The 26,725-nt window shown below is 44.6% G+C and overlaps 2 protein-coding genes across 10 annotated transcripts in view; both read left to right on the top strand.

The window, feature by feature from the left end:
- nod2 (nucleotide-binding oligomerization domain containing 2) overlaps window positions 1–7,354 on the top strand; it is a 34,069-nt gene extending 26,715 nt beyond the window's left edge. For 2 of the 6 annotated variants that reach the window (XM_061668973.1, XM_061668965.1), the window contains exons 9-11: window positions 2,045–2,128; window positions 2,199–2,282; window positions 7,031–7,354. In XM_061668973.1, coding sequence (XP_061524957.1) covers window positions 2,045–2,128; window positions 2,199–2,282; window positions 7,031–7,103 — 241 coding nt within the window. In that variant the 3' untranslated portion in view covers window positions 7,104–7,354. Of the gene's footprint in view, window positions 1–2,044; window positions 2,129–2,198; window positions 2,295–2,470; window positions 2,555–7,030 lie in introns of all 6 variants that reach the window. The other 4 variants (XM_061668991.1, XM_061668982.1, XM_061669000.1 and 1 more) reach the window with 4 other exon arrangements.
- A 710-nt stretch (window positions 7,355–8,064) lies between these two features.
- The window catches only part of cylda (cylindromatosis (turban tumor syndrome), a), a 53,168-nt gene continuing 34,507 nt past the window's right edge, over window positions 8,065–26,725 (top strand). For 2 of the 4 annotated variants that reach the window (XM_061669021.1, XM_061669038.1), the window contains exons 1-3: window positions 8,066–8,455; window positions 17,015–17,547; window positions 25,687–25,998. In XM_061669021.1, the coding sequence (XP_061525005.1) occupies window positions 17,059–17,547; window positions 25,687–25,998 (801 nt within the window). In that variant the 5' untranslated portion in view covers window positions 8,066–8,455; window positions 17,015–17,058. Of the gene's footprint in view, window positions 8,456–8,606; window positions 8,875–17,014; window positions 17,548–25,686; window positions 25,999–26,725 lie in introns of those variants that run through there. The other 2 variants (XM_061669046.1, XM_061669031.1) reach the window with 2 other exon arrangements.

Here is a 26,725-nt window from a genome sequence, read left to right as displayed (position 1 = left end):
AGCACCGCCCTTGCCTCAGCCAGCGTTGACGTTCCTCAGGGGAGAGGCAGAACCTGCCCAGTTGCTAGCCAGTGGATTGAGACCAGAAACAGGGGATCTGTCTTGGTTTGGCTGGCCTCCGCCGAACTCCATCCAGCTCACGATACAAAAGCCTCTTGCCAATTTTTACGGCGAGAGCGATGAGAGTGTCCAAGTCGGTCGGCAGGTCTAGTGGGACCAAATGATCCTTGACGGCGGGGGTTAGTCCTTGAAAAAATGCATCGAGTAGTGCCCTATTATTCCACTGACTCTCAGCTGCTGGAATGCGAAACTCAATTGCGTAATCTGACACCCTGCGCTTGCCATGTTGTAAGGTGACAAGGGAGCGAGCTGCCTCACGATCTGGTGTGGAAAACTGAAAGTTTTGCTCCATAGTCTTTACGAAAAAAGCCCACGAATGACAGGCGGCGGAATTGCGGCTCCATTCGGAAGTAACCCACGCCTCCGCACGACCAGTCAGGTGGGAAATGACTTAAGCGATTTTTGCTCGCTTGGTGGCTGCAGCTCAAAGTGGAGTTTGCACTGAGTGATGAACGGCTTAATATTCCCAGAATCTCCAGAGAACCTCTCCGGTCAAGAAAGCTGTGGGCAGACAGCAGCGGAGGTGGCAGGTGGTTGCATGGTAACTGCTTCACATGAAAACGTTGGTACCGTGGCGGTATCGGGTGTTTTGCAAACTGGTACCTTCTTCTGAATCATTTTCATAAGAACTTCAAACTGTGAGGCCACCTGTCTCATCATTTTGTCCTGATGCTCTGACAGTCCCTCTAGATGAAGGTGGAGGGCAGCAAGCTGCTCATCTTGCTTCGAGAGGCGTTGACCCTGCGCTTGAACGGCTTTACGCACCAGGTCTGAGTCTGCTGGGTCCATGTTATGGCCAGTTCGTTCTGTCATGAACGGAACAGAGGATAGGACCCAAAAATGCTCGACTCCAAAACCAATGGACAGTTTCAAAAAGAGATGTTTAATATATGGGTAGAGGTCGGTACATAGGCAGGCAATCCAAAAAAACGCAATACTATCCAAAAACGTGAGGCAAAAAGGCGAGGTTGATAATCGGAACTGGGCCTAGTCTTACTGTGAGTCTGTGATGTGGGAGCAAGGAATGCTGGAACGCGACGACAAGGTACAACGAACTGGCGACTAGAAAGAATGAGACACGAGGTTAAATGCAAGGGGTAATTAGGGTGAACGAGACACAGGTGGTGAAGATGCTCTCAGGAGCAGGTGTGTACGAGACAGGGGGAAATAACAACCGGAACACACACCCATGACAGATGTTTTTCCATATTTTTTCTTAAATATATGCAATGCACCCAGAAAGTATTCACACCAATTCACTTTTTCCACATTTTGTTGTCACAGCCTGAGTGCAAAATTGAATCAATTCATTTTTTTCCTTCACAATTCTACGCACATGCCATGATGATAAGATATTGGGTTATTTTAACATTTTCTTGCAAATGTATTAAAAAAATAAAATAAAATAATCACGTCCGTAAGTGTTCACAGCCTTTTCTCAATACTTTGTTGATGTACCTTTGGCAGCAATTACAGTCTTTTTTAATATAATGCGACTTGGCACACCTATCTTTGGCAAGTTTCACATGCTCCTCTTTGCAGTGCCTCTCTAACTCCATCAGGTTGGATGGGGAACATCATGGCACAGACATTTTTAGATATCTCCCCTGAGCTCAGTGAGCTCAATCAGTCTAGGTATAACCACCGTCCTGCCCTTAGTTCTAACTTCTTTATTTTTAATAAATTTGCTAAAATCTATTTTTTGGGAGGTCTGCCAAGTTTTTATTATGAAACTGAATTTAATCCATTTTGGGATAAGGATATAACAACAAATTGTGGAAAAAGTGAAGCACTGTGAATACTTTCTAGATGAACTGTACTGTATAGTAATGATAGGAGGCCACCCTCATGGAATATATTGTATTCATCGGTAATCAGACATTCCCTTCACTTGACAATGCAACTAATATTTTTCTAATTACAGCTTGGTGGGCAATGGGGTGGGCAGCGCTGGAGCTCGTGCCCTGGCCAAAATGCTCAAGAGCGGCACATCGCTGGAGGAGTTATGGTAGTTCAGCTTTTTTGTGCAAGTGCTCCACCCTTCAACTCATTCCTCTTCCTCTTCGTCTCTGTACAAGGTTGACTGAAAATTGCATCACCAGGGAGGGAGTGGAGTCTTTGGTTCAAGCCCTAGAGTGTAACACACGTGTCAAGTCAGTATGGTGAGCTGTATGGTGTGTTTAAAAACTGTTTCTACAAACTTTGTCTATGGTCTATACCAGGGTTGATGAGCTTTTGTGTTCAAGACCACATTTGACTTTGAAAATGGACAGATGAGCCTCGTCATTGGTAGATAACATTTAAATTTTCTATCCATCCATCCATTTTCTGAGCCGCTTCTCCTCACAAGGGTCGTGGGCGTGCTGGAGCCTATCCCAGCTATCATCGGGCAGGAGGCGGGTACACCCTGAACTGGTTCCCAGCCAATCGCAGGGTACATACAAACAACAAACCATTCACACTCACATTCACACCTACAGGCAATTTAGAGTCTTCAATTAACCTACCATGCATGTTTTTGGGATGTGGGAGGAAACCGGAATGCCCGGAGAAAACCCACGCAGGCACGGGGAAAACATGCAAGCTCCACACAGGTGGGGCCGGGGATTGAACCCCGCACCTCAGAACTGTGAGGCAGACGCTCTAACCAGTCGTCCACCGTGCCGCCAAGTTGAAATTTTATGTAAAATAATTTATATTAATAATAATTTAATTTATTCATGTTTTAATTGTTGCGACTTTTGGCTTGTCCCATCAGGTCAAGCTTTATCAGCTTATCCCACAGCACATTTGTATGATTTATTAGTTTTTACACCGAATGCGCTCCTGATGCAACCCACCCATTTTTTTTATCAGAATCAGAATCATCTTTATTTGCCAAGTATGTCCAAAACACACAAGGAATTTGTCTCCGGTAGTTGGAGCCGCTCTAGTACAACAGAACACTTTGCGGACATAAAGACATTGACAAAAAACAATTATGCAAAAAGATGCAGAGTCTCTCTCTCCTCTAGCACTTAGACCAGTTCCAATGACTAATATTGCGATAGTCCGGTGCAATGACCATTGTGCAAAGGGCGCTGAGACTTCAAGGAGTGTATGCGGTTTAAAGTGACGAGTAGTGCGATCATCTGGGACAATGTCGGTTGTGCAAATGTTACAGATACTCCTCAATCAGTGTGCAAATGGAGCAGATGCTACTCTGGCATGAGTGGCCAGTATATGCAAATAGTGCAGCATGGCGAGACAACTACAGTAATACATAATTGGCCCCACAGAAATGTGACAACAAACTCAAGTCAAAAACTGCCAGCTTATTGTAATGGAATTATAGGTTAGGTGTTTAAGAAGTTGATCGCAAGAGGGAAGAAGGTGTTGGAATGTCTACTAGTTCTAGTTTGCGTTGATCGGTAGCGCCTACCTGAGGGAAGGAGCTGGAAGAGCTGGTGACCGGGGTGCAGACGGTCCGAGAGGATTTTGCACGCCCTTGTCTTAATTCTGGCAGCGTGCAAGTCCTCAATGGTGGGTAGGGGGGTACCGACAATCCTTTCAGCAGTTTTGATTGTCCGTTGCAGTTGGAGTTTGTCCTTTTTTGTAGCAGCACCAAACCAGACTGTGATGAAAGAACACAGGACCGATTCGATGACCGCTGTGTAGAACTGTCTCAGCAGCTCCGGTGGCAGGCCGTGCTTTCTCAGAAGCCGCAGGAAGTACATCCTCTGCTGGGCCTTTTTGAGGACGGAGTTGATGTTGGTCGCCCACTTCAGGTCCTGAGAGATTGTAATTCCCAGGAACTTGAAGGTCTCGACGGTTGACACAAGGCAGCTGGACAACGTGAGGGGCAGCTGTGGCGAAGGATGCCTCCTGAAGTCCACGATCATCTCTACCGTCTTGAGCGTGTTCAGCTCCAGGTTGTGTCGGCCGCACCACAGCTCCAGCCGCTCCGCTTCCTGTCGATATGCAGACTCGTCACCGTCCTCGATGAGGCCGATGACAGTGGTGTCATCTGCAAACTTCAGGAGCTTGACAGTCGGGTTCGCTGAGGTGCAGTCGTTCGTGTAGAGAGAGAAGAGCAGCGGAGAGAGGACACAACCTTGGGGCGCCCCAGTGCTGATGCTGCGTGTGGATGAGGTGGCCTCCCCCAGCCTGACCTGCTGTGTCCTGCCCGTCAGAAAGCTGTAAATCCACTGGCAGATGGCAGGTGAGACGCTGAGCTGGAGAAGCTTGGTTGAAAGGAGTTCATGGATGATGGTGTTGAACGCTGAGCTGAAGTCCACGAACAGGATCCTCGCGTAGGTCCCTGCACTGTCGAGGTGTTCTAGGATGAAGTGCAGTCCCATGTTGACTGCATCATCCGCAGACCTGTTCGCTTGGTAGGCAAACTGCAGGGGGTCCAGCAGGGGACCTGTGACACTCTTGAGGTGGTCCAGCACGAGACGTTCAAAGGACTTCATGACCACAGATGTCAAAGCAACAGGCCTGTAGTCATTCAGACCAGAGATTGCAGGTTTCTTGGGGACTGGAATGATGGTGGAGCGTTTGAAACAGGATGGAACTTCGCACGTTTCCAAAGATCTGTTGAAGATCTGAGTGAAGACTGGAGCGAGCTGGTCCGCGCAGACTTTGAGGCAGGATGGGGATACATGGTCCGGTCCTGCCGCTTTGTTAATCTTCTGTTGTTTGAAGATGCGTCTCACATCCTGTTCATGGATGGTTAACGCAGAAGTCAGAGGTGTGGTTGTGGTCGCGGGTGCGGCCGGGTGGGTGTGTGGAGTGAAACTGTCCTTTTCAAATCTGCAATAGAAGGTATTCAAGTCGTTGGCTAGTGTGCTATTGTTCTCAGCTTGGGGGGATCGTCGCTTGTAATTAGTCAGCGATTGGAATGCATGCCAGACTGATGTTGAGTCGTTCGAGCTAAACTGTTTTTCCAACTTTGCTGCATAGATCCTCTTTGCAATGTTAATTTCTTTAGTAAGCTGGTTTCTAGCTCGATTATACAGGGCCCTGTCCCCGCTCTGATATGCATCTTCCTTAGCTTGGCGAAGCTGCTTAAGTTTAGCAGTGAACCACGGCATGTGGTTGTTGAATGTCCGAAATGATTTTGTTGGGACACAAACCTCTTCACAGAAACTGATATAGGATGTGACAGTGTCCGTATATTCATCCAGGCTACCAGCTGAATTTTCAAAGACAGTCCAGTCTGTGCAGTCTAAACAGCTTTGAAGTTCCATCTTGGCTTCATTGGTCCACTTTTTGACTGTTTTCACTGTAGGCTTCGCACATTTAAGTTCTTGCTTGTACGTCGGTATTAAGTGAATTAAGCAGTGATCAGACGAGCCCAGGGCTGCACGAGGTATAGCACGGTATGCGTTTTTTACCGTAGTGTAGCAGTGGTCTAAAGTATTATTTTCCCTGGTAGGACAGTCGATGTGCTGCTTGTATTTAGGGAGTTCGTGGTTGAGTTTAGCTTTGTTAAAGTCCCCGAGAATAATGAGGGGTGAGTCCGGGTGTTTTTTTTTCAATTTCATTGACTTGTTCGGCGAGCGTTAGCAATGCGGCGTTCGTGTTAGCTTGCGGTGTAATATAGACTCCAGCCAGTATAAACGATGCAAACTCACGTGGGGAGTAGAATGGTTTACAGTTCAAAAACAGCCACTCCAAATGCGGGCTGCAGTGTGTGCTGAGCACCGTGACGTCCGTACACCATTTTTCGTTGATATGGAGGCATATCCCGCCGCCCTTCGTTTTCCCCGATGATTCCATGTCGCGGTCCGCTCGATGAATGTTGAAGCCGGGAAGCATGACGCGTGCATGCATGCATGAAAGCCAAATATTTCCAAATATTTAATGAAAATAAATAGAAAGGTAAATAAATCTAATTATTAATAATTCATTATTTTAATACTGTATTTCTAATTTATTAAAATATAATTAATTTAACAATTATTTAATTTTAAAAAAATGTTGGGTGTGTTTTTTCCCAAATTTTATTACATCAAAATCTGATGAACTAAAAAACAATGTTTATCTTACTGTGGATGAGTGGTTAGCACATCCACCTCACAGTGCTGGGGTTTCAAATCCGGGCTCCAGCCTTGGTTTGTGGAGTTTGCATGTTTTCCCTGCGCTTGCATGGGTTTTCTGCAAGTAAATAATAATAATAATGATAATGCATTCGACTCATATAGTGCTTTTCAAGGGACTCATAGATGCCTTATAATTGCACGCATTATTCATTCACTCCACAATCACTCCTTAGTCGTGGAAAGCTACTTGTGTAGTCACAGCTGCTCTGCGTAGGTACTCCGGTTTCCTCCCACATTCCAAAACATGCATGTTGGATTAATCGAATACTCTAAATTGTCCTTTGGTATGAATGTGTGTGTGAAAAGTTGTTTGTTATCTATGTGCCCTGTGATTGGCTCGTGACCAGTCCACTGTGTACTCTGCCTCTTACCCAAAGTCAGCTCAGACAGGTGCCAGCACACTGCAATCATACTGAGAATAAGCGGTATTCAAAATGGATGGATGGCTGGTTTATTTGACTGGTTTATTTTATTATTCACAACTTATAAATTAACCAATTATTTAATATTATTAATAAAACATGTTAAACATCTATGTCAAATTGTTTATGTGACCAATACGTTATATTTTATTATTCATACTAAATGCATTAACCAATTATTTAATGATTTAAATAAAGAAAAACTAATATTTAGTTAAGCAATTTTAGGAAAAGGGCTACATTGATCAAATAGATATTACAGCACTCTTGATAGTGGAGATGTTCGGCGGACTGGATTTAAGAACAGAGCGGACCGCATGTAGCCCACAGGCATACTTTGCCCACCACTATCCTATACAATCAGTGCATCCTCCTTGCATTGATGATGCATGTGTTTTGCAGGTTGAGGAACAATCACCTGAGCCCCGAGGAGGTGGAGGAGATGACACGACGTGAATCAAGACTCATCTTCTAGTGTTTTTGTTTAATATTTATAAAAATTACAATAAATGTGATAACTTTGCTTGGCCAGTGTTCACACTTTTATGTATGTAATATAGATGGAAGACAGACTAGTTGGTTATTTATGAACATAAAATGTGTTTTTGCTTTTCTATTGTAATTGTAAGTGGTGATGTGATTACATACCATATCATAATGTATCATACAATTGTCAATATTAATACAATCCCTTTTACTCTTAATAGTAAAGATATTGACAAATTTGATCATGTATTGCGCTCTTGTAGAAAACACAGCAGTGTATACCGTTTTTACTCAACTGCAGAGTGCCAGACGTTTTTCTTTTAATAATCTGTGCTGCATTGTCTTTAACTTTAAACCTAAGATTTACGGATGCCATGCCTGCTCTGCTGGCGGTGTTAACCTATGAGGGTAATGGCACCTGCTTATGAAAGGGGGCACAGATATTTGGGGGGTGGTGTTATTTCTGTTCAAAAGGATAACACATTGAAATGTTAAATAGAGGCACAATATCAATTATAGCGAAGGTCACTATTTGTGTGCTTTTTCTGAAATTACAGACATTTTCCATGTTTGAATCAAATTTGAACATCCATCCATCCTTCCATTTTCACATAAAACAGAATTAAATTAATAAAGACCCTTTGCAACTCGGAAAATGCTGGTCTAAATAACCGCTTATTTATTTGTATTCAAGCAAAATATAAATTGTTGCGTGTGGCCTTTCATTCAGAAACCACAGCATTTTTATACTTCAACAGGTATTTATTATTATTATTAATACTATTATTATTATTAATTATTCTTACAAGTTTTTTTCTGTCTCAGCTCAGCCCACTGTGAAACTACGATGCACCCTAACTACACAGTTCAACCCTGATGGGAAACCCCCACTGACTCGTATAGGAACGAACATCAGCCAATCAGCGTCCCAAGAAAAACATTCTCCACCAATTAGCAAGCCGCATTTTGATGACGTTGTACACCAGGTTACATGAAGTCGTCTCATGTAAATACTATATAATATACGCAGCAACGTAATACTGAATGAATTTTGAAATATATATATTTCCCTAAATGTCGTTCGTATGTCGTAGACCGCGGCGGTCCCTCGTCGACATGCTCGCTGTCGGGTTGACAGTTTACCTCACTTTAGCCTGATTACACATTATATAGCCGGTTGGGTAGCTGCGAGCACATTAGCATTAGCCTTCCGTTTAGGTAAGCAGAGGTGACAACGGCGGCGTTCAGGCTTAATTTTGGAGACCTCGCGCCGAATTGGAATGATGGACATTGCGACGTGACACATCACCCGATAACCTCTCAACTAACTCCGAATAAAAGGTAAGACATGCTGTGTGGTTGCCGTTTTCTTGGCGAGAGTCATCCCGCGGTAGGTTGACTTGGCTAACAGGCAAGCGTTGCGAAGCGGGAGGGGGGGGGCTTGCTGTCATATCGGCGAACGATAACCTGCTCGCGTTTCAATAACGCGTGATAGTGTCATTAAGCTTTGATGTCACATTTACGGGGTTTGTCGTGTTAAAAGTCTTCAAGTCATTCGTCACCACTCCAGGCGGATATGGTGTGTTGACAGTGGACTTAGGCGCGAGGGGAAATCCATGCGTCGCACCCTTCTCGCTGCTTATTATTATTATTATTTTTTTTAACATATTAAAATGATCTGATCCGAGCTGTTCAACATAATCCCTATCAATTTGTTGTTGATTTACTCAACTGCAGAGAGCACCAGGCGTCCTAAAGGGGTAAGGCACTCAATTGGGGGGAAGCCTTTTTAGCTTTGGTTTACGGTTGTTGTCTCCCCCCCCCTACACACCACACACACACACACACAAATAAAAAAAGCTAAGTAATGACAATTACGAGGAGTTGACATTCGCTATTCTTAGGGGTTAGCTACCAAATCCCCGACTTGAGAGTGTCTCAAACCAGTATAATATAATTTCAAACTACTACAACATTTCCTTCAAAATAAAATGATTTACAGTAGGGTCCAACGTTAAACCTTTTTGACAGGACCCCCATGAGCCAAGTTGTGGTGGCCCTATCAGAACTTGTACTGGCCCTGTATATCATGACATAATACGTTAAGTTTTAGTGATTATTTCGTATTTACCGTCTTTTACACTATTGTTTAAGCCACTTTAAAACATTAGTAGTACAATTGGCTTCATGGCGATGTCTCTGTATTGACATCACTAAAATCAAGGCATTGCAATTGCACACATTAATAATAATGCTTCAAAGAATAAATCAATTGCAAAGTTATAAAAATATTTACTGAGCGTTGACATTCCAACGATGCTTTATCTTGTCTCGATGTTGTGCACATGATGTATAATTAGGGATGTTTTATGCTGCCGATTCTGGTAGCAATCCATGAGTGAGATCTGTCAATCACTGCCAATACAATCTATGGATTCGCTGTAAATGTTTAAATTTATTTGTGGTCAGTGCTATTGGTTATATGATCTGACATGTTTGTTTAGGTTTGCTTCGCAGCTCTTGTGTTCCTGCACAGTGTGAAGGGGGAGGGGATGCTTCACTAGAGCTGTGCGATTATGGAAAAATAATAAATAAAGATTATTTGATTGATATTGAAATCATGATTAATAAACACGATTATTCATTTATTTAAAAAAAAAATATTTATTCAACTACCAAAACTTAAATCTGTCGTTAAGGGGGAGCACATATATCCCTACTTAGCTAGATGTGGCATATACCCAATAGCTGGCTTTCAAAATATCCGTGGAAATGTATATAAATATTTTTTTAAACTTTGAGCCAACACCTAATTTTTTTTTACAGCGTGCGGCCAGTGGCTAGGGTCCTAAAATCAGTTAGCCGCGCAGTGCCTGTTTATTGATTAGAAAGAAATAAGAAACAAAAAACAATTAGTTTTTTCAAATATAAAAACGTTTTATGCTGTATACATCATAGGGAAATCCTAGTAAATACTACTGTTATTTAAAATTAGAGTTTACGCCGATCTGATCGGCGGTATCGGCCGATAATTAGCATTTTAACTCCCCGTCTTGGATACATACGCGTCTTAGTCGCGTATGAATCCAATAGCTAGTTTATTTTTAGCCTTGTCACGTGTCTTGTAGCGCAGTAATGTAACTATCTGACGGCCAATAAAGTTTTTTCAACCCTTTCGGTGAAAAAACACGTCTGTGTGGGACTATTTTGTGGTGTCTCAGACAAACAACACGGACGTTATTTACAGTGTGTGCACAACTGAAGTACGTCGTGGGGAACGTCATCCAAATGCTTCAACACAACAAATTTGATCGAGCACCTGAAGAATGTACACAAGGAGCATGGCGTTCAAGCAAATATTGTTGAAATATTTGCAGATTTATTAAAAAAGAAAAACTGAAATATCACACAGCCATAAGTATTCAGACCCTTTGTTCAGTATTTCGTAGAAGCACCGTTTTGAGCTAATACAGCCATGAGTCTTTTTGGGAATGATGCAACAAATTTTTCACACCTGGATTTGGGGATCGTCTGCCATTCCTCCTTGCAGATCCTCTCCAGTTCTGTCAGGTTGGATGGTGAACATTGGTGGGCAGCCATTTTCAGGTCTTTCCAGAGATGCTCAATTGGGTTTAAGTCAGGGCTCTTGCTGTGCCATTCAAGAACAGTCACAGAGTTGTTCTGAAGCCACTCCTTTGGTATTTTAGTTGTGTGGTTAGGGTCATTGTATTTTTTGAAGGTGAACCTTCAGCCCAGTCTGAGGTTCTGAGCACTCTGGAGAAGATTTTCATCCAGGATATCACTGTAATTGGCCGCATTCATCTTTCCTTCGATTGCAACAAGTCGTCCTGTCCCTGCAGATGAAAAACACCCCCACGACAAGATGCTGCCACCACAATGCTTCACTGTTGGGACTACATTGGACAGGTGATGAGCAGTGCCTGGTTTTCTCCACACATGCAACTTAGAATTAAGGCCAACAATTTCTATCTTGGTCTCATCAGATCACAAAATCTTATTTCTCACCATCTTGGGGTCTTTCAGGTGTATTTTATTTTGAGCAAACTCCATGCAGGCTTTCATATGTCTTGCACTGAGGAGAGGCTTCCGTCGAGCTACTCTGCCATAAAGCCCCGACTGGTGGAGGGCTGGAGTGATGGTTGACATTCTAGAACTTTTGCCCATCTCCCGACTGCATCTCTGGAGGTCAGCCACAGTGATCTTTGGGTTCTTCTCTACCTCTTTCACCAAGGCTCTTCTCCCCTGCTGCTCAGTTTGGCCGGACAGCCAGCTCTAGGAAGGGTTCTGATAGTCCCAAACGTCTTCCATTTAAGGACTATGGAGGCTACTGTGCTCTTAGGAACCTTAAGTGCAGCAGAAATGTTTTTGTAACTTTGGCCAGTTCTGTGCCTTGCCACAATTCTGTCGCTGAGCTCTTTAGGCAGTTCCTTTGACCTCATGATTCTCATTTGCTCTGACATGCACTGTGAGCTGTAAGGTCTTATATAGACGGGTGTGGCTTTCCTATTCAAGTCCAATCAGTATAATCAAACAGAGCTGGAGTCCAATGAAGGTGTAGAACCATCTTAAGGATGATCCCAAGAAATGGACAGCACCTGAGTTAAATAAAGTGTCACAGCAAAGGGTCTGAATGCTGTGTGATATTTCTTTTTTTTTTTTTTTAATAAAGCAGCAAAAATTTCAATATGGGGGGCTGTGTTTACATTAATGAGAAAAAAATGAACTTAAATGATTTTAACAAATGGCTGCAATATAACAGAGTGGAAAAAAAGGGGGTCTGAAAACTTTCCGTACCCACTGTATGTGCCCCCCTGCTTATAGCTGATTTGCTGTTGAAAAAACACACTGGAAGTGCTTGTATACATACACATTTGGCAAAGACTCTCCGTAACTTCCATGGACAACCTAGGCTAATGTTTGTCAACTTCACAAGTCAGATTTTGGTTATCGGGACAACACTAGCACTGACACTTGAATGTGGTTTGCTTTTAATGTATTGTGCGCACCTGCACACCACATATGTGCACCTCTGCTTATAGCTGATTTGATGTTGGAAAAAAAATCACTGTAAGTGCGTGTGTACATACACATTCGGCAAAGACTCTCCGTAACTTCCATGAACAACCCAGGCTAATATTTGTCAGGTTTACAGATTCCATGTGTGTTCCACAGGAAGTGTGTTGTGGTAAAAATGTCTACAGTGATGCTTGGATCTGTCAGTTATAGTAAAGCACATAGTGGTACCCCTCCCTGAGCCGTCACCTTATCGTGGTGGAGGGGTTTGTGTATTCCAATGATCCTAGTAGCTAAGTTGTCTGGGGATGTATGCCCCTGGCAGGGTCACCATGGCAAACAGGTCCTTAGTGAGGGACGAGACAATGCACGGCTTAAAGACCCCATATGATGAATAAAATAAATGGATGTAGGTTTCCCTTGGACCCCCCGTGCAAGGGAAACCCACATCCATTTAGAAGTTAGAAGAGAAGTTCCGACTCGACATAGTCGGGCTCGCCTCCACGCACAGCATGGGCTCTGGTACCAGTCCTCTCGAGAGGGGTTGGACTCCTTTCCATTCTGGTGTTGCCGACAGTGAGAGGCGCCGAGCAGGGGTCGGTATACTTATTGTTCCCTGACTCTGCGCTTGAACATTGGGGTTCACCCCAGTGGAACCCGGTGGATGAGAGGGTAGCCTCCCTCTGCCTTCGGGTTGGAGGATGCAACCTAACTGTTGTTTGTGACTATGCACCAAACAGCAGTTCTATTTTATTCAACAGTTTCATCTTTATAATTGATATGATGGAACATTGACTTATCGGGAGGAAAATGCTTATAGCCGTTTTCTTGAATGTGGAAGTAAGTTGCGCATATACCGGATTGGGATTCCAAAATGAGCCGAAAGCCATCCTTTTTGGAGCCCTTGGATGGGTTGCTGCAGAGCGCTCCCGCTGGGGACTCCATCGTTTTGCTGGGGGACTTCAATGCTCACGTGGGCAATGACAGTGAGACCTGGAAGGGCATGATTGTGAGGAACGGCCACCCCCGATCAGAACCTATTGGACTTCTGTGCTCATCACGGATTGTCCATAACGAACCCCATTTTCAAGCATAAGGGTGTCCATATGTGCACTTGGCACCAGGACACCCGAGGCCGCAGTTCGATGATCGACTTTGTGGTCGTGTAATCCTATTTACGGCCGCATCTCTTGGACACGCTGGTGGAGAGGGGGGCAGAGCTGTCAACTCCGGCAGAACATCACCCACTTCCAGGGGTAGGGCGGTTGACATTGAGTCCGAGTGGAGCATGTTCCGCGCCTCCACTGCTTAGGCGGCCGACCGGAGCTGTGGCCGTAAGGTGGTCGGTGCTTGTCGTGACGGTAACCCCCGAACTGGTTAGTGGACACTAGCGGTGAGTGATGCCGTCAAGCTGAAGAAGGAGTCCTATCAGACATGTTTGGCCTGTGGGAGTCCTGAGGCAGCTGATGGGTACCGGCTGGCCAAGCGGAACGCAGCTTTGGTGGTCGCTGAGGAAAAAAACACGTGGGAGGAGTTCGGTGAGGCCATGGGGAAAGACTTACAGACGGCTTAGAGGAAAGTCTGGTCCACCATCCGGCGTCTCAGGAGGGGGAAGCCCTGCTGACCTTGACTAGGGACGTTGTGAATCGGTCGGGACAATACTTCAAAGACCTCCTCAATTCCACCAACATGCCTTCCCATGAGTCCTCTCCAACATCGTGTGGATATCGGGGACAGTCACTCGATATTAGCAGACTGGGGTGGTGGTACCCTTTTTAATTCATTCACTGCCAGCTCCTCAACTCCGAGACTGCCAGGCATTTTCGAGTAATTCCGCTGATTTTTCCAGCCCCACAGAATATTATGTACTATGATGATGTAAACAACAAAACCACCAAAGGAAAGATCAGACTCTTCTTTCATCCATCCATCAATTATCTGAGCCGCTTCTCCTCACTTGGGTCGAGGGCGTGCTGTAGCCTATCCCAGCTAACATCGGGCAGGAGGCGGGGTACACCTTGAACTGGTTGCCAGCCAATCGCAGGGCACATACAAACAAACAACCATTCGCTCTCACATTCACACCTACGGGCAATTTAGAGTTGTCAATCAACCTGCCATGCATGTTTTTGGGATGTGGGAGGAAACCAGAGTGCCCGGAGAAAACCCACGCAGGCACGGGGAGAACATGCAAACTCCAAACAGGCGTGCCCGTGGATTGAACCCCGCTCCTCAGAACTGTGAGGCAGACGCTCTAACCACTCGTCCACCGTGCCACCTCTTCTTTCACCAGGAAAAAAAAAAAAGTTTGTCTCTAACTAATACTGTTCTTTAGTAATCAGCAGTCAAATATAGGCTACTTTCAGCCAAATCTGTTTCTGGAAGAAAAAAACGGAGAAAACAGCCTTTTTGTGAAAGCAGACGCATAAAGCAGAACATTGACTTTGACACCAATATTTTTTTTTCTTTTGTGAAAATCTCAAACATCTGAACATAAAACAACACTGAGAAAGTACTTTTGACAGAAAAAATATTTATTTCCAAGTATAACTATGTACAGAATTTACATTAGACAAAATGCATGAACAAATGGGGCTACCACACTTGCACTTTTTTCCTCCAAATTTTCCTCTACCGTTTGCTCAATAGTCCAGATTTTTATTACCTTACGCATAAAATCGAGCAAAATTTTATCCACATGGATTTTATTCTTCTGTTGGCAGTGAATGGGATCTTGTGTGGTTGTCATTCTCCTTGAAATCAATCATTACTTCTGCTCGAAGCACAACCTGTGCAGTTCGGACATATAACTATTACTGTAAAAATACATTGTTAAAATTGCTGTTGTGGGACGTGGAGGAAAATAAAAAGCTTTCAATTACCTTTTTTGTCTGCACTGCATACTGGAATGGGAGTCGAACGTCTGCTGGATGCATCACCTGGGAGTTTTAAAATACATATGATTACTAGAGAATACTTTTTATTGATGACGTGTTTTGGAAAAAACCAACACATTAGTTCGTTGCAATCGTAAAAGACGTTCGACTCGTCGGCGTTGAATCCCTGCAAGATGGACGAAATGGAAAATTCACATCAGTACTAGCAACAGATGTTACATTGTAATGTAAACTAGTGGGACTAAATTATGTTTTTGTGTAACAAGGATTGAATGAGCGTATTTGCTCGCTAAATGTAACTAATGCGAGCTACAAACGAGTTACCTTCATCTTCGCCTTTGTCGGAGGAAGCTCGCGATGAAGCTCGGCTGGCTATCCGAAAGGGAGTTCACTCATCTTGACGATTTCTGATCCATCCATTCATCCATTTACTTGAGCCGCTTATCCTCACAAGGGTCGCGGGAGTGCTGGAGTCTATCCCAGCTATCATCGGGCAGGAGGCGGGGTACACCCTGAACTGGTTGCCAGCTAATCGCAGGGCACATATAAACAAACAACCATTCATACTCACATTCACACCCTACGGACAATTTAGATCCCATTTATTCAAATCATGGTCGGCAGACGATCAGCCGGCAAGCGGCCGAGAGCATCTCGCCATATGTATGAGCGGCGGCATTTTGCGGTTCGGTACGTCATCCTTTATTCCCCCGTCTGATCTAAGGCGTCATTCCTGTCAGTCGCAGGAATATTTTTCTTGCCTTGGTGCAATACATTTCTAGTGCCGAAAGCTTTTTTTAATTTTTTAATTTTTTTAATTTTTATTTTTTTTTTTTTTAGATTTTTTTCATTTTGCCTTCTCTCATTGTCTCTCGCACCCCTCCTCATTCTTCTTCCTCTTTTTCAATCTGAGGAAGGGACGTTCACCTCAAGAGATTGTTGCCCTCTACAGGGTGCCATTTCTCATTGCAGTTATCCAGAGGCTTGACGATCACACAAACTGCACAAGACCCTACCCCACCCATCCCCGCTAAAAAACGCCATTGACGTCTTTAGACTGCATTGGCAGGGAATGAGTTAAGAAGGGCGACCAGAGGCTGTGTTTCAACTACAGGGGGATTACACTCCTCAGCCTCCCTGGTAAGGTCTATTCAGGGGTGCTGAAGAGGTGGGTCCGTCGGGAAGTTGCATCTCAGATTCAGGAGGAGCAGTGTGGCTTTCGTTCTGGCTGTGGAACAGTAGACCAGTTCTACACCCTCGGCAGGGTCCTCGAGGGTGCAAGGGAAGTTCGCAAAACGGACCCTCCGTCCGTTTTATGGACTTGGAGAAGGCGTTTGACCGTGTCCCTCGGAGAGTCCTGTTGGGGATGCTTCGTGAGTATGGTGTACCGAACCCCGTGATACGGGCTTTTCGATCTCTGTACGACCCGTGTCAGTGTTTTGTCCGCATTGCCGGCAGTAAGTCGGACTCGTTTCCGGTGAGGGTTGGACTCCGCCAAGGTTGCCCTTTGTCACTGATTCTGTTCATAACTTTTATGGACAGAAGTTCTAGGCGCAGCCGAGGCGTAGATGGGGTACGGTTTGGTGGCATCAGTATTGCACGTCCCACCGGGAGGAAACCCCGGGGACGACCCAGGACACGCTGGAGAGACTATGTATACCGGCTGGCCTGGGAACGCCTTGCGATTCCCATGGAAGAGCTGGGTGAAGTGGCTGGGGAGAGGGAAGTCTGGGCTTCCCTGCTAAAGCTACAGCCCCGCGACCCGACCTCGGATAAGCGGGAGAAAATGGATGGATGGACATCTTTGGCACCAGTTGTTCAGAAGTCGCTTCTGTAAAGCTGACATGTATGGTGGAGTCAAAAGATTTGGACATGGAGGGGGGTTGGTGTTGATGTTTAACTGACACATGGCGTCTATTCTAGTCAAGGCCATTATTTAAAGAAATCTACATTGTTTTCTGTGTTCCAGACTCCAGTTGCTGTGATGCTGCCCTTGTTGCCTAGCATGCAGTCATGAGCTCGGCCTTGTGGAGCCAGGAGAAGCCCGGTGGGGGCTTCAGGGAGGACTGGCGCTTCTACATGGTGATGAAGGAGTGCACGTTGGAGAAGCCTCCCCAGAAGACCCTCTGGATCCCACGTGGCAGCCTGGGCCAAGCGTGCCAGGAGCGCAACAGTCTGGGTCGTACGCTGCCTCCGTGCAAGGGCAAGAAGAGCCTGCACATTCTTGACCAGATCGTGGTGGTGAGCCTGGACGAGCGCGACGTCATGGAGGTCGACGAGAAGCTGGCCGAGCTGCTCTTTCCCATCACCAACTGCGAGGAGCGTTACACCCTACTGTGGAACAAGTCCCGGCTAAAGCGCGTGCGCGACATTGCCTACGGTTCCAAGGTGCGTGTACAGCTGCGCTCTGGTGACGAGCCTCTGCCTGGCGTGGTGCGCTTCAAGGGCTCGCTGATGCCTGACAAAGCCCTCTCTGGAATCCTGTTTGGAGTGGAGTTACTGGTAAGAACCGCTTCATCTATTTTCCTCTTTTTTTTTTTTATTTTTATTTTTTAAATGTATTCAGTGTTCTGCCTTTACAAAGATTGAAAAGCTTACATTGAATTGAAACAGAGCGGTATTACAATGTTAGTATGGAGTTAATATTTGTCAGATGCCACTCTGAGACAACGGGTGCTATGAGGTGGTTTAGTTTCGTCTATTCACGTCAAGTATATGTGTGTATGTATAAATGTGTGTGTGTGTGTGTGTGTGTGTGTATATATGTGTGTGTGTATATATATGTATGTATATACATGAGTATATGTATATATGTGTGAATATATATATATGTGTGTGTGTGTGCATAATGTGAATATATATAAATATATTTATATAATTGTTTTTATATTTTATATTTGTTTTTATATTAAAAAAAAAAAATTATATTTTTTTTTTATATAGTTTTTTTTTAAATATTTATTTTATATTTTTTATATTTTTTTAATCGTTTTTTATATAATTTGTTTTTTTCAAAAACAGATTTTTATATATATAAAAAAAAAAAAAAAAAAAAAAAATATATATATATATATATATATATATATATATATATATATATATATATATATATATATATATATATACACACACACACACACACACACACACACACACACACACACACACACACACACATGGTGTGGTGGAGGAATGTTTGTATGCTCCTTCAGGAGCTGGAGAAGATGCTCCTCAATCGCCTCCTCAATTCCTCTGCTCCTTTTATAATTCCTCTTTCCTGTATGAAATGCAAACGGCATTTTGTGATACAAAGCAGTTTGTAAAGTTTCTATTTGCTAATTATATCAATAATGCATTTTATTTTAGGCACCTTTCATGTCACTTAAAGTCACCTAACACATACAGGGTTTAAAGAATATAAAATTAATATAACAATATCAATAAAATACAGCAACACAGTACACAAGAATCAATAAAAGGGAGTTAAAACTGAAGCAGGTATAATGAATATGGCTGTTAAAATATTGAAATCGGAACAGAAGACCTAAAAAACAAACAAAAAAAAAAACCCAAAAGGAAAAGTATGGAATACAGTCATGGTGAAACGCGTACCATCATTGCGTATACAGGTAGTACACTTGTACCCAATATAATTCAATCCAAATGTGTTATGTACATATCCCCAGGCAGTCTTTGAGAAGGGGCAGAGTCATCAGCCACATGTTCTCCTTTACCTTCCTCCTGTTCCCCTGAACCTGTCCGATAAGGTTAATCTGTAAATAGAAATGGTGTGTGTCTGTGTAATCAGGTCGCCGGTGTTTGTGCTAAAGCTTTGGCTAATGCTATTGCCATCTTGGTTCATAGTTCGACAGCTGTAAACAAGTAAATTAATAAATACACTTCTCCAAGCAGGTATGCCCACTTCCTCGCTCACAACTTTCCAAGCCTGCTCCTTTCTTGCTTGTTCCTGATATTGATATGTCCTGTCATACAGCTCAGGGTGCCCACAGACTGCAACAATCATCTCCTCCAACACTGTGGACACTATGCTGTGTGTGATGTAGTCCATTCTCGACGCTGGTTGGCTGTCATGACACGAATGTCGCTTGAAGTTCAAACCTCCCAACTCGAGCAAACGGCCGAAGGATGCAAATTTTCACGTGCAAATTTTCACGCGCGTCATACTAGTAGTAACACTAGTAATAGTGTGTTTTGCTATCCCACACGAGATAAACTTCAATAAACAAAACTCCGTTTTAGCACTGCATGACACAAAGCTCTTGTGTTTTGACTGACAGCAGTGAGAACATTTCCATGATACCAATGCAACTCTCTGTCAAACATAACTATAACCACTCGCACTGTGCCACATGTCCGCAGAGGCGACACACACGCATGCACAAAGGCTTGCTTATTTCAGCACAATGTTGTTTCTGTTCTGCGGCCTGCAGCTGAGTGGGTCGACGGCAACGCTGGAGCACTGAGGCCACAGCTTAATATAAAAAACACCTCGGTTCATACAGACTTTTAGCCTGTTGCCAAATACTGACCGACTTACTGAAATGGAATTCTCCAAGTTGAATACTTTTGAGTTTGACGACTGTTTTTTTTTTTTTTGGGGGGGGGGGGGGGGGGGGGGGAGATTGGATACATTTTTAACCATCATAACGTGCTGCACCTCACTCTACTTCATTTCAGCCAGCATGGAAGGTTGAGCTTCTTGTGTCTTTTTGTGACACTGTTTTCCTGACTGAAGGATGGTGCTTAAAGAAGAAAAATAATATGAACCAAAAGTTGCTATTTTTGTCTTGCGTTCGGTGTAGCCTTGTGGATGTTTAGTGCTAGTGCTGTTACTGGTTTTACTTTGGTAGGTTTCTACTTCCTGCTTTTTTCCCCCAATCCTGGCTTGAGATGAGGACTCCCAGCTGTTGCCTCTATTGATCGTCATGTAAATACAGTATATACTGTATATTTAAATAAATGTATAGTTTGTGTGTGCGTGCTCTGTGTGTGTTTTGCGCTCAGCTGGCGGAGCACGGACACCGACAGTCCTCTAATGAGTAAATCCAAAATATAGGGGCGATCGTTCAGATTTTTGCAGAGGTTTAAGTGCGCATAGGTAGAGGTGTCCTTATACATTTTGGTGACGAGGCTCGCAGTTTTGTGACATTGAGCGATGTTGAGTTTTTTCTATATAAGATATATCTATATATTTTCTATATAAGAGGAAAGAGGTCCATAAAATCCAATATATTTGGCCGATCGTTCTGATATTTTCAGAGGTTGACATGGCCATAAATAGATATGTCCACATACATTTTGGTGCAGGTTGATTCCAGTTTTGTGACATTAAGTAAAGGTTTTTCTCTCGGATGAGCGTTTAGAGTCGCCGCCAAAAGGTCTCGTATAGGGCTGTCACTATTGATTTTATTTTAGATTTGCTTATCCTATAGATCTGGGCCTCTTAATCTTTTTTACTTTGGGGCCCAACTTTTCTTGTACAAAGTTGCCCGGGGCCTATTCCAATATTATGATTTGTGTTGACTTCTATTATTTTTGTATTCAATAACTAAATCAAACCCGCAACCCTAGTGAGGATAAGTCGTTCAGAGAATGGATGGATGCATAACAGTCAAATCCACTTTCCGTTTAAAAAGCTAAAACTTTACTTTAAGACTAGTCCTCTTGAGGGCCATCTCACCTCACTGTGTTAGAGCACCTGGTCATGATCTGCCTGAATGGCAAAACATCTGGAGTTCACAGAATTATTTTTAATGAAGTTAATGGTTTTCAGACTTAGATCCATAACCTCGTGAAACTCTGGTGCCATACTTTTTGCTGCAAGGTTTTCAGTTCACGTAGGAGAAAACTGGGTCGTTCTATTTGGCTTCTGGTGCATGATCAAGTATCTGCCGGATGACACCATGATGCCGGCCAGTCATTTACGTTGCACCATCGCTGCACACCCCAACACAGTTCTGCCAGTCCCGGCCATGCTCAGTATAATAATTATCCGTTTAGCGGAAACACTCCTGAGCCATAGCTCGTGTTGGCAGCAAACGTTTGTCTTCATGCAAACTAGTGTCCCAAAATTATCAATTAAAAAACAACAGCAGAGCGGCATTTGTAGCATTGGTGGACTTGTCGAGTTGCAAAAAGAAAAATTGGCTACTTTTGATTGTCTCCAGAAGCCAAGTCCGTGATGCGGTGACTCAGTGTCGTTTGACAGCAGGATGGTAAGCAGCTTCTTTGCATCGATCTCTCCAATAATCTCACATTGCATCTTCACAGCAGCAGGTACAACAAGCTCCTCCGCTATGGTGAACGTGTTTTTGCTCTCTGCTACACGTCTTATGAGTGTCGGATATTTAGTTTCTTTATGGTGCTTAGGTTTTGACTGCTTCATTTCTTGGTGAGGTTCGGCATCAACCTTGATTTAAATTTTTCGTTTTAAATACTTATCCATGATTTTCACTGTTCGCGTTCTTCTTTTACCTATTGAGGTTTCCTCTTCTACTTATACGTATACTTACTCTACGTATAGGTAAATTACTGACGGACGCCTTATTGTCACCTAGTGGCAGGAAGCCATATTGTATTTAAGCATCTCCTTGACAAAAACAACAGTGCTGATGTATTGAATTTATAACATACACTACCTTGCCGCCCACCGGTGCAAAATTTTTAATTATTTTACGGCCCACTGAACGGCACTCACGGCCCAACCAGCCATTTGCTAAAATAATTCCCCCCGAACAACCCCCCGTCCACCCCCCCACATCAATGTACACACGCCACCCATATTGACAGAAAAAAAAACGGAATTGTTGAAATTTTGGCAGATTTTTAAAAAAAGGAAAAACTGCAATATCACACAGCCATAAGTATTCAGATCCTTTGATCAGTATTTAGTAGAAGCACCCTTTTTAGCTAATACAGCCATGAGTCTTTTTGGGAATGCTTCGAGGTGGAGATATGTGTCGACCTGTTTTTGAAGTCGACTTACCTGACCTAGCTAGTCTTCAGGAAACTCTAGGAGACGTCACGGAGACGTCTCCGCAACCAGAGAAGACTAGAGTCGTCATCAGCTCGCCAACTGGTCACCGGGCCAGTGAGATCGAGGTCTAACAGTGACGCAGAAATGTAGAATGGCTTGACAGACAGATTTTCAGAAATAGACAGATCACATAATATTGACTTGGTTGTTAAATTTTACACTTGAGGGGTTTCAGAGAAGTGGCACGGTGGTAACTGGTTTGCACATCTGCCTCGCAGTTCCATATCAACGAAAAATGGTGTACGGACGTCACGGTGCTCAGCACACACTGCAGCCCGCATTTGGAGTCGCTGTTTTTTAACTGTAAACCATTCTACTCGCCACGTGAGTTTGCATCGTTTATACTGGCTGGAGTCTATATTACACCTCAAGCTAACACGAACGCCGCATTGCTAACGCTCGCCGAACAAGTCAACGAAATTGAAAAAAACCACCCGGACTCACCCCTCATTATTCTCGGGGACTTTAACAAAGCTAAACTCAACCACAAACTCCCTAAATACAAGCAGCGGATCGACTGTCCTACCAGGGAAAATAATACTTTAGACCACTGCTACACTACGGTAAAAAACGCATACCGTGCTATACCTCGTGCAGCCCTGGGCCCGTCTGATCACTGCTTAATTCACTTAATACCGACGTACAAGCAAGAACTTAAATGTGCGAAGCCTACAGTGAAAACAGTCAAAAAGTGGACCAATGAAGCCAAGATGGAACTTCAAAGCTGTTTAGACTGCACAGACTGGAGTGTCTTTGAAAATTCAGCTGGCAGCCTGGATGAACATACGGACACTGTCACATCCTATATCAGTTTCTGTGAAGAGGTTTGTGTACCAACAAAATCATTTCGGACATTCAACAACAACAAGCCGTGGTTCACTGCTAAACTTAAGCAGCTTCGCCAAGCTAAGGAAGATTCATATCAGAGCGGGGACAGGGCCCTGTATAATCGAGCTAGAAACCAGCTGACTAAAGAAATTAACATTGCAAAGAGGATCTATGCAGCAAAGTTGGAAAAACAGTTTAGCGCAAACGACTCTAAATCAGTCTGGCATGCATTCCAATCGCTGACTAATTACAAGCGACGATCCCCCCAAGCTGAGAACAATAGCACACTAGCCAACGACTTGAATACCTTCTACTGCAGATTTGAAAAGGACAGTTTCACTCCACACACCCACCCGGCCGCACCCGCGACCACAACCACACCTCTGACTTCTGCGTTAACCATCCATGAACAGGATGTGAGACGTATCTTCAAACAACAGAAGATTAACAAAGCGGCAGGACCGGACCATGTGTCCCCATCCTGCCTCAAAGTCTGCGTGGACCAGCTCGCTCCAGTCTTCACTCAGATCTTCAACAGATCTTTGGAAATGTGCGAAGTTCCATCCTGTTTCAAACGCTCCACCATCATTCCAGTCCCCAAGAAACCTGCAATCTCTGGTCTGAATGACTACAGGCCTGTCGCTTTGACATCTGTGGTCATGAAGTCCTTTGAACGTCTCGTGCTGGACCACCTCAAGAGTGTCACAGGTCTCCTGCTGGACCCCCTGCAGTTTGCCTACCAAGCGAACAGGTCTGCGGATGATGCAGTCAACATGGGACTGCACTTCATCCTAGAACACCTCGACAGTGCAGGTACCTACGTGAGGATCCTGTTCGTGGACTTCAGATCAGCGTTCAACACCATCATCCCTGAACTCCTTTCAACCAAGCTTCTCCAGCTCAGCGTCTCACCTGCCATCTGCCAGTGGATTTACAGCTTTCTGACGGGTAGGACACAGCAGGTCAGGCTGGGGGAGGCCACCTCATCCACACGCAGCATCAGCACTGGGGCGCCCCAAGGTTGTGTCCTCTCTCCGCTGCTCTTCTCTCTCTACACGAACGACTGCACCTCAGCGAGCCCGACTGTCAAGGTCCTGAAGTTTGCAGATGACACCACTGTCATCGGCCTCATCAAGGACGGTGACGAGTCTGCATATCGACAGGAAGCGGAGCGGCTGGAGCTGTGGTGCGGCCGACACAACCTGGAGCTGAACACGCTCAAGACTGTAGAGATGATCGTGGACTTCAGGAGGCATCCTTCGCCACAGCTGCCCCTCACGTTGTCCAGCTGCCTTGTGTCGACCGTCGAGACCTTCAAGTTCCTGGGAATTACAATCTCTCAGGACCTGAAGTGGGCGACCAACATCAACTCCGTCCTCAAAAAGGCCCAGCAGAGGATGTACTTCCTGCGGCTTCTGAGAAAGCACTGCCTGCCACCGGAGCTGCTGAGACAGTTCTACACAGCGGTCATCGAATCAGTCCTGTGTTCTTCCATCACAGTCTGGTTTGGTGCTGCTACAAAAAAGGACAAACTCCGACTGCAACGGACAATCAAAACTGCTGAAAGGATTGTCGGTACCCCCCTACCCACCATTGAGGACTTGCACGCTGCCAGAACTAAGACAAGGGCGTGCAAAATCCTCTCGGACCGTCTGCACCCCGGTCACCAGCTCTTCCAGCTCCTTCCCTCAAGTAGGCGCTACCGATCAACGCAAACTAGAACTAGTAGACATTCCAACAGCTTCTTCCCTCTTGCGATCAACTTCTTAAACACCTAACCTATAATTCCATTACAATAAGCTGGAAATTCTTTGACTTGAGTTCGTTGTCACATTTCTGTGGGGCCAATTATGTATTACTGTAGTTGTCTCGCCATGCTGCACTATTTGCATATACTGGCCACTCATGCCAGAGTAGCATCTGCTCCATTTGCACACTGATTGAGGAGTATCTGTAACAATTGCACAACCAACATTGTCCCAGATGATCGCACTACTCGTCACTTTAAACCGCATACTCTCCTTGAAGTCTCAGCGCCCTTTGCACAATGGTCATTGCACCGGACTATTGCAATATTAGTCATTCGAACTGCTCTAAGTGCTAGAGGACTCTGCATCTTTTTGCACAATTGTTTTTTGTCAATGTCTTTATGTCCCCAAAGAGTTCTGTAAATTGACTGTCTGTTGTACTAGAGCGGCTCCAACTACCGGAGACAAATTCCTTGTGTGTTTTGGACATATTTGGCAAATAAAGATGATTCTGATTCTGAGGAGTGGGGTTCACATCCCGGCCCCGCCTGTGTGGAATTTGCATGTTCTCCCCGTGCATGCGTGGGTTTTCTCCGGGCACTCCGATTTCCTCCCACATCCCAATAACATGCATGGTAGGTTGATTGGATACTCTAAATTGCCCTTTGGTGTGAATATGTTTGTTTATATGTGCCCTGTGATTGGCTGGCGACCAGTTCAGGGTGTACCTCGCCTGTCGCCCGAAGATAGCTGGGATAGGCTCCAGCACGCCCGCGACCCTTGTCAGGATAAAGTGGTACAGAAAATGGATGAATGAATGGATGGATGGGTTCCAGAGAACCAGCCATTTGTATACAACCAATTTAAATGTAAATTTGACTCAATATGTCCCCTCTAAATGTTACTCAAATCATTGCCCTTACAGTTAAAGGTTATATCATGGCTACAGTCCCCGGCCTTCTCACTCAGCACTCTGGTCTCTCCTCTTGATATTTCTTCCTCCTTCAGGAGGAGGGCAGAGGCCAGGGCTTCACGGAGGGATCCTTCCAGGGCCGCCAGCTGTTCCGCTGCGAGGACGAATGCGGTGTGTTTGTGGCCCTGGACAAGCTGGAGCTGTGGGATGACGATGATGATGACGAGATGGGCGAGCTGGAGGTGGACCATGTCACCCTGGTGGAGCATGACCAGGACTACCCTCCGCTGGAGATCAACTCCAGGGTCCTGGTGCAGACCCGAGAGGGACCTGAGAGAGGCACCATCATTTTTTGTGACTTGCTGCCGGGTAGTGAGAGCCAGGGCTACTACGTGGGTGTTGACATGGTAAGTACCTGTGCTAAACTTAGCCATTTACCACTGACTACATTGTCATACTCCTCTTCCGTTCCACTTATCCTCACCAGGGTCGCGGGCGTACTGGTTTCTATCCCAGCTATCTTCGGGCGAGAGGCGGGGTACACCCCGAACTGGTCACCAACCACTCGCAGGGCACATATAAACAAACAACCATTCACACTCACACACAGACAATTTAGAGTCTTCAATTAACCTACCCTGCATGTTTTTGGGATGTGGGAGGAAACCGGAGTACCTGGAGAAAACCCACGCAGGCATGGAGAGAACATGCAAACTCCACACAGGCGGGGTCAGGATTTGAACCCCGGTCCCTCAGAACTGTGAGGCGGATGTGCTCCTTCACCGTGCCGCACATTGTCACACTATTTACCTCAAATGATGGCCTCTGCTTTATTAAACCACCACTTAATCGCAGGGTGAATTGTTCACTTGAATAAATGCAATTTAAACACAAATAATAAAGTAGAGGCAACTACCATTACCACATTTCACATGATGAAACAATTAATCATTAATGGTGCCTTCACAGATATGCAAGTTACCTATGCAATGGGCACAAACAAAATCCCATATCATCACAGATGCTGGCTTTTGAACTTTGCGCTGATAACAATCCAGATGGTCCTATTCCTGTCCTTTTCCTTCCATGTCCATGATTTACAAAAACAATTAGAAATGCGCACGTCGGACGCTC

Source organism: Phycodurus eques, chromosome 2, assembly GCF_024500275.1.
Source record: "Phycodurus eques isolate BA_2022a chromosome 2, UOR_Pequ_1.1, whole genome shotgun sequence".
Classification (NCBI taxonomy): Eukaryota; Metazoa; Chordata; class Actinopteri; order Syngnathiformes; family Syngnathidae; genus Phycodurus; species Phycodurus eques.
The sequence above is the reverse complement of the archived record's forward strand: the minus strand, read 5'-3'. Positions and strand labels throughout refer to the sequence as shown.